This window comes from Buteo buteo, chromosome 1 (genome assembly GCF_964188355.1).
Source record: "Buteo buteo chromosome 1, bButBut1.hap1.1, whole genome shotgun sequence".
NCBI lineage: Eukaryota > Metazoa > Chordata > Aves > Accipitriformes > Accipitridae > Buteo > Buteo buteo.
The window spans coordinates 65,862,989-65,876,878 of NC_134171.1; the positions used below are offsets into that span (position 1 = coordinate 65,862,989).

At 45.2% G+C, this 13,890-nt stretch overlaps 1 protein-coding gene and 1 long non-coding RNA gene across 2 annotated transcripts in view; both read left to right on the plus strand.

The window, feature by feature from the left end:
• Positions 1-7,393, plus strand: part of LOC142033811 (AF4/FMR2 family member 1-like) — a 103,655-nt gene extending 96,262 nt beyond the window's left edge. Inside the window, exon 21 of the mRNA XM_075034261.1 lies at positions 470-7,393. Coding sequence (XP_074890362.1) covers positions 470-591 — 122 coding nt within the window. The 3' untranslated portion in view covers positions 592-7,393. The remainder of the gene's footprint in view (positions 1-469) is intronic.
• Positions 7,394-7,406: 13 nt separating this feature from the next.
• On the plus strand, positions 7,407-11,294 carry LOC142033814 (uncharacterized). The gene is made up of 3 exons (XR_012651342.1): positions 7,407-7,789; positions 9,601-10,133; positions 10,360-11,294. It is a non-coding gene; the product is annotated as an uncharacterized LOC142033814 (long non-coding RNA).
• The last annotated feature ends 2,596 nt before the right edge of the window (positions 11,295-13,890 follow it).

Consider the following 13,890-nt stretch of genomic DNA (forward strand, 5'->3'; position numbering starts at 1 on the left):
CTGTTCAGCTGAGAAATCATGATGTCTCCAAGGTTTGAGGATGGATGAAGGAAAGGGACCAGTCTGATGACGGCTGTGTGTGCTTCCCGGCATCACTCAGAAAGACACTCAAATTTGGCCTGTTTAAAATCTGTGGGAAGCACACAGCAGTAACTGGGGTATGAACACCCAAACTTTTGCCCACCTACCATGGAGTCTCGATGTCCTTTTAAAGCCAGCACCTGGGGAGGCGGTTCAGTGTGTGTAGGCGTGTGTGCGTGTGATTTTCCTCTTGCGTGCTGTGCCTCGTGCACTTATTACATTTCCCAGCCTTCTACTATTGCTGACCTCTCTGCATGAACAATGTTTAATGGGACTTGCCAACTGTCAGTGTGCTGCTGTTGTCGCTCCTCACTGCCCCCTAGCCTGTCGGATGTGCCTGTTTTGTGAAACCAACCAAATGTTTTCTTTCTCCCTCCCCTTTTTCCAGAGTTTTTTGCTGAACTCAGCACAGCGACGTGCACTCTGGCACTGAACAGTAGCATGACCGAACTGGTACACTACGCTAGACAGGGTTTACAGTGGCTGAGACTGGAAACAAATACGCCTTAACTGGTGCTCAAGGTGGTCAAATACCTTGAACTTTTTTGCACTTTTGAAGCCTCAGAAACAGTCTAACTTGTTGAATCATTGGATACAAAGCACCTGCAAGGGAAAATAAATCAAGGTGGAAGGGATCTGGTTACACTGGAAAAACTTTGAACTGCATTTTTAGGGTAGCGCTTTGCTGCCTTGAAAAAGAAGAGATGGAGGAAAGCCTCGGCGTTGATGGCACCTTCCTTTCAAACAATGAAGTGCAATGAATTGTCTGAATGGCCTAATGTATTGATGGTCTATAAACATTTCTATTACGAATAACCAGCAGGACAATAATCACACATGAAGAAGTGCCGACAAGAAGGAAATCTGCCTCCAGAGGTTATTATGCAACATCCCACAGTCTGCAACAGTTGTGTGCCCAGAAGACATGTCAGAGAAATGTTTTTCCAAGCATGGATGCAATCTTTGGTGTCTTTGTTCCTCAGATGGCAAGTAGCAACAACCTCATCAGCACCGAAAAGCGTTATGTTACAATAAAAACAGCAAAGTGGTCTGCCTTGCCTGCTTTCCAACCCCACCCTCTTGCATTTCTCAGCCAGCTGCTGTCCTGAGAAGCGGGGGAAGCCACTGCCTTCAGTGCTGCAAGTTCACTTTTTAAGTCGTCGCTGCTTTGGTCCTCCTCCTTGCCATGCACTCACGCACACAGAAGCCCTTAGCACTCGAACTGTATTACTTAGGGTCTTGCTCGGTTTAAGCCTTGTAAGCCAGAAACAGTTGGGGTGGCAAAATGACCAGGCGTGGTTGGAAACAGCTCTGCCTTTCTTCGGTGGTGGAGGGATGTCACTCACACTGAGGACTCCTTGACTGGTTGCTTTTTGTCATTCCGATGGGTGGGGGTGGACAGCTGTACTGGGTCACTCTGATTGCTTGGGCATGGTTCTGAGTCTGAGAGCTTACATGGGGAGGAATCACTTCTGTTTAAGGAGGGACTAAGTGGCTGAACGTGGAACATAAGACAAATTTTGCATTTGGGTATTTGCCTGCAACCGTTGCTGGTCTCAGTGAATATCTAAGAGCAGGATTTGGTACCAAAGTAGGGCATCCTTCATGGGGGAGATGACTTGTGCTTTTTCTCAGCCAAACTACAGGATGGGCCCAGCAACTTAGAAATCTGTCAAGGGAACACAAAAGGGATAATTAACTGTTTGCAAGCATTTTTTCCTTGTCAGGAGCTGCAGTTTTGAAATTGCAATTTTGCAGGTGACAGTAACAGTGAAGGCAGCATCCATGGCATTAGTGTATGCAGTAAGATGACACCCTTCTCTACCCAAAGATTTCCTGTTGCATGACAGCAGCGTCCTGCCGTCCTCATATCTAATAGTGTGCCTTAGCCCTCTGGTCCCCTCTCGCATCCCTCGCCCTATCTCTGACAAACCCGTGGGAGTGGCAAAGAGAAGGACGGTATCCCAAAATACTTGTGCTTACAGGAAAGAATTAGCTCCCTTTTCCACATAATTTCAGGATGGAGGAACAGGTCTGCATGCATGTAGCAGTACCCCCTTTGTAAAGTACCTTCTTGTGGTTTTGAGGCTTCCGAAAATGGACAGTAAATAAATATCAACAAAAGGTCTGCATTTCCAGAAGTAGTTTCTGTAGAAATGAGCCCTGCCACAAGGAAGCCTGGAGTCCTCTTGCCTCTGGGAGGAGCTGGCAGGAGTGTGCTGTGGTCCTGCCCTTGTCCTGAGCACAAGGGAGCTCTCCTCTTGTCTCCCCTGGCAGCGCAGGACTGCCGGGATCATGGCCGGGTCTTCCTGCAGCTTCAAGAGGCTGTCCTTTTACGTTCACTTTATCAAAAGCCTTAGTGCATTTCAGGGATAAGTTGTCCTAACCAATGGAAGGAAGGTCCATGTCCCCCCCCTCCCCATTTTCCTTATCAAACTTCACTTGTACTCCTCCTCCCTGGAGGAGCAACTGCTCTGAATAAGCCAGGGACAGAGAGAGGCTCAGTGTTAACTGTTTTGTTCTCAGGAAGCGCAGCGATGGCCAGCCGGCCCGAAGGCTTGACGTGCACTTTGGAGCTTGATTCCATACTAGTGGGACGATGCCTTCTTCTGACTTTGTCTTCAAACAAAGCTGTTTTTAGGATCACCAGCTGAGGAGGAGGAAGGCAGGCAGTAAGCTTTATTGAACCTGAAAACCGCTGTGGGAGTCTGTAAGAATGATAGCAAAGTCTTAGGGGGAAGCATAAGGTGAAGCAGGGACACGGGTACCCCTGGTACTTCATTTCGCATACACCCATCTCCCTCCCTGCTGCCAGGCCAGGTTCCTGTCGGAGAGCCGCTTGCTCATGGCTTGCCAGCCCCGGGGCAACTGCCTGCCACAACCTGCGAGGCAGGGTGTGCGGCTGCCCCGCTCCTGCATCCAGCTTGGTGCAGCCCATGGGTGCACCAGGTCCTGTCCTCGCCTGCTCTTTGGGCACTCTACTGCCCAGAGAGTGATAATCTGTTGTCCTGCTCCTAGGAAAGCTCGTGCAAGGGTGCCGGGTGAGCAAAGTTGGTAAGAAGACACCCAGCGAAGGCAGATGAACTACTGGCATTTGCTTCTTTACAGTTGGGAAAAGGCAGCACGTGCTCTGCTACCATGCAAAGACAGTTGTGCGAGAACTGCTCCTGCTCCCCCAGGCTTCGGAGGAAATGAGATCACAGGCAGTTTGTGTTACGGGCATGTGGGGGGCTATTTGGGGGCTCTCATTTCAAAAGCGATCAGTGGAAGCCTCAGGACTAAGCTACATAGCAAGAAGCTGTGTTTTGTTTCAGGTCATGGAGAAGACTGTTTAAATAATAGGAAATTTTTGAAAAGCCATCGTATTTCAACCTTGAGCTAGGTCAGAGGCCTGCAAAGGGTTAGGAAAGATGCTCATCATTTTGACTTGGGCCTGTTCAGGCCTTTAAAAAAAAACCAAAACAAAACCAAAAACCAAAAACCAAACAAAAAAATAATAAATAAAAAAACCCAAACCAAAACATAACAGTGGAGGAAATAGCATTTGCCGTTAGGAAACAAAACCATGAATCCAAGGAAAAACAGAGGTGGTGGTTGAGTCCCAGGAGGAGAGGAGGCAGCTATGGTGGCAAAACAGAATCATTTCCATGCAATATTTATTTAGAAGAAATAATACATGTGTTGAAATTCTCAAATGTTCTATTTTTAAGATGCCATTTATTTAATAGTTGAAAACCCTACTTACATGGAGATAGAGATCTCTTCTGTAACTGAAAGTCAAAGTCTGACTGCAATGTCATTGTTTTTGGTTTTGTCCTCTCCCCTCCCTCTTGGTTCCCATTATAAATCTGTACATCTTAAACTTATTTTAGGGATGTATGTCCCTTTTGTAAATAACTTTTTCTGCCCTGTGTGTGATGGAGTTTCCAAGATGGTTGATTCATTCATATGGGGAAATAAACAATAAATGAAGTAGCCTATTTGTTATGAGTTGTTGCAAGAGTCCTCATGTTCTCAGCTTCTTGTAGAGAAATTGTAATTTGCCTTTTCTCTCTGAATGGTCTTAGTGTTTCCCTTCTGAATGAGGTTTAAGCATGAATTTCTGTACAAGAAGCCTCTGTTTCAATTGCTCCCCTGTTTATTGCCCCTTGCCCTTTCCTGTAGGAACAAGAATGTGTGCAAATCTAGATGCTCAGAGTGGCAGGAGGGTCACGACTCAAGAAATCTACCTCCTATCCTCCTGAAACAGATTCAAGGAAGACTGTGCTGGGGTCAGCCGCTGACAGCCAGCAAAGCCTGGCTCTAAGCGCTTGCTGACAGGAAAATCCCATGGATTGGTTTCATGCAGGTGAACAAGTTAAATAAGAAAACAAGGAGACAAGGCACAAAAATAGTAGTTGAAGCGTACTGCTCCATGTTTGCCACAAAGGTGCTGCAGGACTCGGTGCTGGGAGGAGAGTCTGCTCAGGTCTAGTTCACGGATACATTTCTAAAGTGCTGCAAGGAGGAATTCCCTTGGGTAATCCTGCAGGATTTCATGCCCCGTGGTAGCTCTGCTTCTCATTGGTTGTGCAAGGTGATCTCTTTGCAATGGCCTTACACTTCTTGTTTGGGGCTTTTCCCACTTTTTGTTTTATGTCGGGCAATGTAACTGTTTCTTGGAAGAATGATTTTTGCATCTCTCTATGCACTATTGTGATATAATTTGTGTGTATAATTCAGGTCCTTTCTGCAACAGGCATTGCACCTAAGTTGTTTGCTAATAATGGATGTGGTTTTCTAATGTAGTATGTAAATTGTAGACGACACTGAAACCTGTTTTAATACCCGCTAGATATGTTGCTGTTACAGATGTTGTACATAGGAATGTACACTTTTTGGGGGTCAATGCACTTTTTCACTGCATGCTTAAAATCCCAATGGCAAAATTGGTATTGAAGTAAGAATAAAAGGAAAAAACATCTAGTTAGTCATAAAAAAAGAAATGTGAAACATCCCCAGATGAGCATCTGGTGGGATTTTTAGCTACAGACTAGACAGGAGGAGCTTGGTGGTGCGTTTGCTCAGGCGAGGTGGGACTGGGACTCAGTTCATTGCCATCAATTAGTCTTCCAAGTGGCATGAAACCAGCTTGGCCCCAGGCTGGTTGCAAGATGCACAGAGGGTAAGAAGAGCATAGGAAGATAGCTTGTGGTTGTGGCCATACACATGTGGATGAAGCGTCTGTGACTTTTGTTCCGGTTTCAGTGGGGTGCGAGGCGTAGTTGGACATGAGCTGTCCTGTCTGCTGGTCAGGGTGGAGCTGCTTTTCCTGGGTTATTTGGATCCTCTGTCCCTCCATTTCCTTCCCCCTCCCACCCCAAAAGGCATGTTTCCCAGACTCCTTGCTTGGGGCAAAAGCAAGGAGGATTAGTTTTGGAGGTGGAGTGGAGATGGGGAGTGGAAGGGAGGGATGCAGAGGAAGGAGGTGCAACATGTCAGCAGGGGAGGTCATCCACAAGCCAGGGAGGGAGAAGCGGGAGAAGGAGGCCACAGGGCTGCAGCAGGCGTTGACCACCCCACTCAGATTTCTGCCTGGGGCAGCGGCCCACCCTGGGCTAAAACTGCCAAAAATATTTTGGGGTTGTTTTCCAATAATACTGTGGTGTTGTTTATTTATTTATTGAGCCTTTATTGACCAAACCTAATTTTGCAACCACATTTAATTTATTCTGAGATTTGTTATACATTATAGATTAGCTTGCTTTCTCTCTTTGGCTTGGCTTACCCTTTCCAGAGACAAATGTTATTTTTGGCAAAACAGCTGCATTAAAGTTGATTACAGTTTCTCAGCCCTATGCTGCTCTCCAAACACTAAAATAGCCCGTTGACAGCCTATGCTTGCTTTATATTAATTGCGCTTTTAGTAACCCCTGTCACTACCTGAAACCGACAGTGTTCCTGGGCCACCATCAGCATTTCTGATTGTGTTTCCTTAAACTTTATGTTCCTGAAATGAGGACTTGTGCATGTTGCAATGACAGCATGCGATCACTGCTGGTTTGCGATGTGTTTTGTCAAGCTACAGGGTTCCTGAAATTCCTGCTGCGTTTTTCTCCTCTCCTACTCAGTATTGCTGAGTTTAAGGTTTTCTTTGGGTCCAGTGTTTCATATCATAGCAAAATGGCAATGTTGTCCACTTCTGTTGAGCCAGCAAAACTGCATTCCAACCAATAGCTTTTTTCTGTTCACTTTCAGTATTTGAAGGCACGTACCAGCCCGTATGTGGTCTGTGGCAGCTGAAAGGTATTTCTGAAAGTTGCTCCACCTTGTGCAACTTTTTGCTTGTTACACATGAGGTGCAGCAGGCTCTGAACTTGCTCATGAACTCTCCTTGCTGTTCAGAGAAGAGCTAGTTAGGATTTGGTGTCAGGCTTTTGCTTTGTCTTGTTTTTCCAGGGGTCCCTGGGGAATGGGGTTGAGCAAGATGCAATCTGGAAAGGAGGGCAGGAGCTGAAGGTTTCATGGGTGGTATTTTCTTTGAGACGTGAATGCGTACGGTAGTGCTGTGGGTGCCAGTAGGGCTCGTGTCATCAGGTCTCCAGGCAGCACGTGAATTGTGGCGCACTGGTCAAACCACTGCCTGTCTGTTCAGCTGCCAGCCACTCTGTCCTTGCATTTCTAGGTTATTTCTGTGGGATTTCTATTTCAACTATTATCATACAGGGTTGGCTTTTTCTCTTTTTTTCACCCTGCTTTACTCATCATTTTCAAGCGTAAATAAAATCTGCAATTCTCAGTGAAAACGTCCTTAAAAATTAACTGTCAGGTTTCTTGAACACAGGACATTGGTCTTAAATCTGTTAAATGGTCCTCGTCCTGTGGGGAGTGACACGCTAGTCCTCCCCACTCACAGCAGCTCTTCATGTGCTGGGACACAGGAGTGGCCTGGGCATGGGAGAGGTGCAAAGTGTTAGAGCCCCATGGAGAAATGAGGATGCCAAACCTCTTGCAAAATGGAGTCTCCAGTGGGAAAAGATGTGCAAATAAGTGAGAGGAGGAGACTGATGTGTTTGACTTCAGCACTGAATCAGCACTCTAAGGCTTCTGTGAATTAGAAGTAGCTGCCTTTTATAGTCCTTGAAAAAGACAAAAACCAGATCTGTGATACAGCTTAAAAAAAAAAAAAAAAGTAAAAAAAGAAAGAAAACCTCTCCAAAGAAATTGTGCCACAGATCTTTTGTTTGTTTGTCTTCTGTACTGAGGATGAATTGCTGCACGTGTGTGTGTATATATATATATATATAAAAAAAAATTAAAATATGAATTTTGACTTGCTTGTCTTCAAGTTCTTCAGATGAAAGGGATGTTGGTCAAAATTGTAAAGATGAAATGAAAAACAAGCTGCCTGGGGAGGGGCAATTTCTTGTTTTCCTGATCTGAAGCTGAGATGTCTCACCCTCCCCCGTGCTTTGCTCACACAAAGTTGCACAAGCACAGCCGCTGGGTGCAGCTTTGCTCAGAGGTGAGGGTTGATGTGGCTGTGCAATGTGTGATTGGTATGTGGTTGAATTTCTTGAAATATTCAACAGCACGAACTTGCCACTGTCTTCACCTCATTGCCACCTTTTGAGGGAATATATCAAAATGGTGTGTTTCAAGTTTTTTAACCTTGAAGTTTGAAATTCAGGCGTCCATCCTGACGGCACTCTGATGCAGGGATTCATTTGTAAGTACTACTTCAGCAAAATATTCAAGCATGTTTCCAAATCCCATTTATTTTGCCTGAGACTGGGGCATGTTCTACTGGGCCAAGTGTCCTCCGGAGCTCTGGATACCTGGTACGTATGTATTTTCCTTTTTTTCCTTTCTCCTAATGACTGCATGCATAGTGGTCCAACGCTGCCTCTGTCTTCTGGTTGATAACATGAAAAAGAGAACAGAATTACTCTTCTGTTTTACCTGTTCATTTTGTCTGGCAGCTTTGACCTTCTTTCAGTGAGGAAAACTTTAATTAAGGGTGGTAACTAACCTTCTGCTAAAAACCAGTCATCAGTGGGCATGACTCAGCACCACACGCATGCAGAGGGATGAATCTCAGCCTGACCCCAAGAGTTGGACATAGCAGCAACCCAGCTAAGGACTCCAGCAGGGCTGTGCTGTGTGTTTCTGTGGCCACGGTCTTTACAGACCAAGGCAAGTGTATGCCCATACCAGCTTTCCTTTTTTCCTCTTGGACAGGCTCCACTGGAGGGAGTTTTGGCAAGCCTTGGAGTGGTGTTGGTGCCAGGTGAAATGGGCTTCATCTGAAAGCTGAAGTGCGTGTGTGTGCAGACGTTGCAAGCAGGAAAAGAGTGTGTGGAGCAGAGGAGCTGGTCCTCGGGAGGGAGTATGGAGTTGTAGATCTTTGATGGTAATTAGGTAGGATGGATTATTACAGTTAGCTGACCTAGGGGTGCTCCAGCAACCCATGTTGGGTAGGGAGTGATAAAAAGCAAGGAAACCAGCTGGGGGAAGCAGAGCCAGGTGTGAGGAGCTGGGAAAGGAAAAGGTAAGAGAGAGAGAGAGGCATGGTGGTCTCTTGGAGGTAAAAGGAAGACCTTGGGAACCAAACAGCAGTAGTGAGAGCAGCTGGGATGTCCACTGAGGACGGGAAGAAAGAAGGGCTGTTTGGCTCTGCTTTTCTATTCCTGTCCTTTCTGTCCTGCATTGACCAAGATTTTGGCTGGGGAGCTGGTAGCTGCTCATACAAAAGAAAAGTGAGAAGCGGGAGGAGACAGTTGCCATGTGGCGTAACGCGCGGTGACAACGTGACACCTAAATGCGATCATATTGGCAGCTGTAACGTGCCATTTGTTTCATCTGGCAGCCGTTCACTTGGAGGTCTGACTAGGACTGTGTCAGTACAGTGCATGGATTTGCAATTACTTTCTCCCAGCAGCCTGTGCTGAGTTAGGTGTGCTGACTTGCACTGTCCAATTTTTTTTTCTTTCTTGGAAAATGTGTGTAGGGGAAGATAATTTGCTTATGGTTCTTGGCCCAAGTTAAGTCTTACCCATCGAACAAATGAAGACACAAAAATGTTTCTCGTTGGCTATGTAACCAGAGCCAAGCCTCGCCACCACTCCCAGAACAGCTATAGCTGCATAGTTGCCTGCTTGGAGTATTAATTTTCAGGACCATTTATTTAATGAGCATCAGAGAAATTCTCCTGTGGGGCACTGCCAGGTAGCAGGGGCGCTTTAGAAGCCAGGCAGGCAGCCATAGCCATGCATGTGTTCTCTTCATCACAGCCCAGTGCACGTGTCTTACTATCTCTGTCCGGATGCTGGCTGCCGCACCATCTAACGTAGGTTGTGTGTACTCATTAAAAGATCAAGTTACCGTTTCAGTGGAAAACTTGCGGCAGGTATGTATTTGCATGGGCTTTTTGCTTGTATTGATGGAACACAACAACGCCTGCAGACCAGACAAGTCAGATGGCAGAAATTACATAGTTCCCTGTTGACTTTTTTTTTTTTTTTTTTTGTGCTGGAACAGCTTTAAAATGAAACTGTCTGGAATCCAAGGAATTGCGTTGAAATGCTGCAAAGTGACAGAAACACCAACCATGCTGACAGCCAGGAAAGAATTACAAATACAAGTTTCATCTCCTGGCTAGGAGTGCTTTATTTGCTGCCAGTTCCAGTTGAGAGAACATGCAAAGGTTTAGAAAACAAACACAGATGTGATAAAAGCAGCCAGCAAAAAAAATTAAGTGGAGCATCTGGAATAAAGTACTTGGGTTTGCAAAACTGTGCACTGCAGCGATGCTGAAAATAGTTTTAAAAGCAGTTTCAGCCTAAAAAGCTCTATTTAACTGTGGGACTAATCTGGAGTTATGGACTTTCCAGGCATTTGTTCTAATTAAGCTTGGACAGGTTAATTGGCTGAATTTTTATCGCCTGATGACAACTTGTTTGTAAAATGAATCTCAGTGTCATTTTGTGTTGGAGCTGTGGTCCCATCATACAAGATCATACTGAGCATCCTGCAGCTGTCTTGGCAGACAGAGCGGACACACAGAAAACGAGGTAAATGCAACCACTTCTGTTACTCATTGTGGTTCAGGGCAGTTACGTTGGGCTGGAGCTGTTGGGAAGCTGCGTAATCAGTGTTGCATTCTGAGCACTCAATTTTATCTTTAACAAACCTTTATTTAGTCAGGAGTTTCCCTGAGTCAGCGAGGCCTGTCCCCCATTCCTCAGTGTTTGCTGTTTGTAAATGCTTTTGCCTGTTGACTTGAATTTTCTCATGCAGCTCGTTTCCAACACTTAGAAGAGATGGAATCACTCCGGAGTGAAAATGTTGTTGCAAGTGGAGGTAAGACACAGAACTGAAGTCATGCAGTCAGGACGTAGGAAGGAAGCCTGATTTTAGTCAAGTTCACAGAAAAGTTCAGAGCAGCAAAGCAATCTTGTAAAATTTCCTGGGGCTTTGATAATCTTATTGCTGCTGGTCTGCATCTCTCTTGCTAGCACTTGAATGCAGTCGGATTGAGCATAAAGAGGCTGTTCAGCCTGAGTGTTGGTTTCAGAATCTGCTGCCAGTCATGCTTTTATTTAATTACCTTTCCACTGCTCTAAATAAAGAAGTGTCTTTCCAGATCACAAGCAAGAGCATTTCCTTGATTTTGATGAATCAATTGCTTCTGACATGTTCAGTCTGCCCTACATGAGTGCATGCTACATGGGTTAAGAACTCTGACACTGGAATAACTGCTCCCAGATCCCACCCCACCTGAAGGAAGATCCTGGAGACAGACACAGGATCCCTCCAGTGCCTGGCTGGGGTCATTGTTACCTCCTGCTTCCATGCAGCAGCCCGAGGCCGTTGGTTGATTACCTGTTGGTTATGTGGCATAAATAGAAGTGTATGCAAAGCCCTCTGCGAAGGCTTGGTTATTTGCTGGGCTGCATCCCCCTCTACAGGCAGACATTTCAGTGAAATAATTTTCTCTCAGCTGGTATTCAGCAGGAGGAAAGTCTGTAGTCTTTCTGATGGGAGTAAGAATGCATGCATATATTTTGTTTACGTTTTAAAATATGCAAGTAGCATGTGCATCACCTTCTGAAGTCTCCTGTCCGCATCTGAATATTTCAGCAGAATGTCTAAGCCAAACAGTTTTGCTGCAAGCATGGCTCTATTAGGAATGAGATGCCTTTGGGGAAGAGCAATATTAAAAAGTATTCAAAGCTGTGAAAGTATAACCAAATTCTCACAATCCACTTTGAACGTAAATAATAAGATACGAATTTAAGATTTATTGAAAGGACGTATTTTACAAAATTGAAATAAACAGTAATACATGCAAGATCCTTGCATCATCATGGTGTTATGGCATGTCCTGAAAAAAATACCATCAGAAATTACTATTTTAATGTAGTGATAAGAAATCTAACTTAAAGGGAAATCTTTGTCTTCGTATTGATCTTCCATAAATAAAAGTGCCGAGATGAAAACTTCCTGAAGACAAACATGGCTGTGGAAGGCACAGCAGATGATGCGCTGCCCTTGGCAGCGGTATGGTTTGGGAAGAATTGCTCCAAGTCCTGAGGTGAGGAGCAGCGTCATGCTTGAGGGCTGCTGTGGGGCAGCAGGAGAGCTGAGATGGGGAGGCAGCGTGTCCCAGCACCTGGGGCGGCAGCAGGGTGGACAGGCAGCAGGGTGGCTGGTCAGCACTGGCTGCACACACAGGACTGGAGATGCACGGCCAAGGGGGCTGGTCAAGAGTGGTCCAGAATCTGGTCCTGCTCTTCCAGGAAGCCCGTGACATGGTTAAAATCAGCAGGCCGGGAACTTTGATGTAACTGTAACCACACGCGAGTCTTCCAAAATTATTTTTTCTTTGTGTTTAAGGGAGGTACTAATAGACACCTTCGGGTTTATGATTTTTATGGGTGAGGTCAAGGATACAGGAAAAACATCATTAACAGAAGCAGTAACAATTCCACATTTGGGATGAGATGTGCATCATGTTTAGATGCAGTGATTTCATGAGCCTGAATGTTTAAAGACTTTGCTATTGCAAATCCCGAGTTTACTTTTAAATTAGAAGAGGCAGTGGGAGTGAGGGCCTGCTGCCACTGGAGGGCTGCCTCCCCACGGGGAACCAGGGCAGGCTGCTCTGTTTCCCCAGCCTGGGGGAGGTTACTTTGTTACCATTATCCTGTCGCCAGTACTGGAAGAAGAAAAACGAGTTTGCTGGCGTTAAATCACAACAGCTTTATATGCAGGTAAGTCATTACGGTTTGTTGCCACAGTAATCCTATACTTTTTTTTTTTTAATATACTTTGACATCATTATCACATTTCCAGCAAGTGTTCCTAAAAACAGTTCTGCACAAAATATTTGTAGTTCTGGTGCCATCTAAGATTAATACTGTGGACACCACTATACTGGCAACAGGGTTGTTCCTTGTAAACCTTTTTGGCAGTTTTCCTGCCAGCCCTAAAAGATATGCCTCCAGAAGCCTGAGCACAAATGTTGGGGGGCAGGGTGCACAAACTGAAATACAACAGAAGTGTCTGTCTCACGATTGTCTTCAGCCCTAGTATAGTTTGACTTCCAGCTACAGGGTTGGCAGCAGAGCTCCTCCCACACTGTACAGAATCCCAGTGCATTTGCTGTACCCTTAACGTGCTGAACACACACGCCTCCCTTTGGTGCCTGGAAGGTGATTGCTGTCAGTGTGGTCCAGATGTGTGAGTTACAGGTTGTACCTGTGGGTGCTAGCACTTTCCCACCAAGAGGAGAAATGTATCAGCTGGCAAGCAGCACTGCCAGGCTACTTGGTTTCATGGTCAGTGTTACTTTGTGGAAAACTTGCCTTTTTTTTTTTCTTTTTTCATTTTTTTCCTTCTTAAGTTTTCTCGTTAGAAAGGACATCCATAGAAGAACCTGTCTGCTTCCAGAGAGGGAACCTGCACCTCTTCTTTCCACCCCTCCTAGCAAGATCAAGAGCCACAAGGGTGACCACATCCTCGCATGGGGACAAGGGCAGTAGCAGAGTGGTATGGCTCATGGCTCTAACGCAGGATTTTCCCTGCTGATAAAGGCTTCCTGTTGAGAATTACACTCTGCAGAAACCAAAAATACTCAAATGCTTCCCCACAGTAGCATGCTCCAGTCATACTATAAACAAGGTGCTTTGAAGTACAAATGTTTTATTGCAATGTTTCATTATTTACAGTACCATTCACTTTGACCCTGGGTGCTACCAAAGTGCAAGCCATTTGAAACAGAAAAGCTAAATTATGGTAACTCAACAGCAAAACATGACTATGCCTTATGCTCGTACTGTCCTGCCTCTCACCTGGTACTGAAGGCAGAGAAGTTTGCTGCTCTCCCTAGTCACTTGTAACAACCTGGTAACGTGAAACTTTGGTCACAAAGGATTGTCAGTTGTTGGTCTGTTCAAGGTGATGCCAGAACAAGAATCTGCAGTCTTTCCAGCTGGACTTTACGTGGCATTCAGGGTGTCTGACTGCATAACAAGATGTCTTTGTACACAGCCTTGTCAACTTCCTATTTCAATTTTTGATGTAAGAACTGGTGAATTTCCAATTCTTTTTGTTGCTGATTCTCTTTGGTTGATGTAAGCTTTAAGTCATCTACCTGTTTTGAGGCTAGATCCTTCTGGCTTAACTATCTTAAAAAGAGCCAGTACCTCTAGAATTACCACAGAGTTGCTACTGGAAACTGAAATTGGACATGCCATCTTCTAGAGTTGCATTTAAAGGTCTTTACAGAATACTGCAACTTTTATTATGATGTTTCTATTTCATATG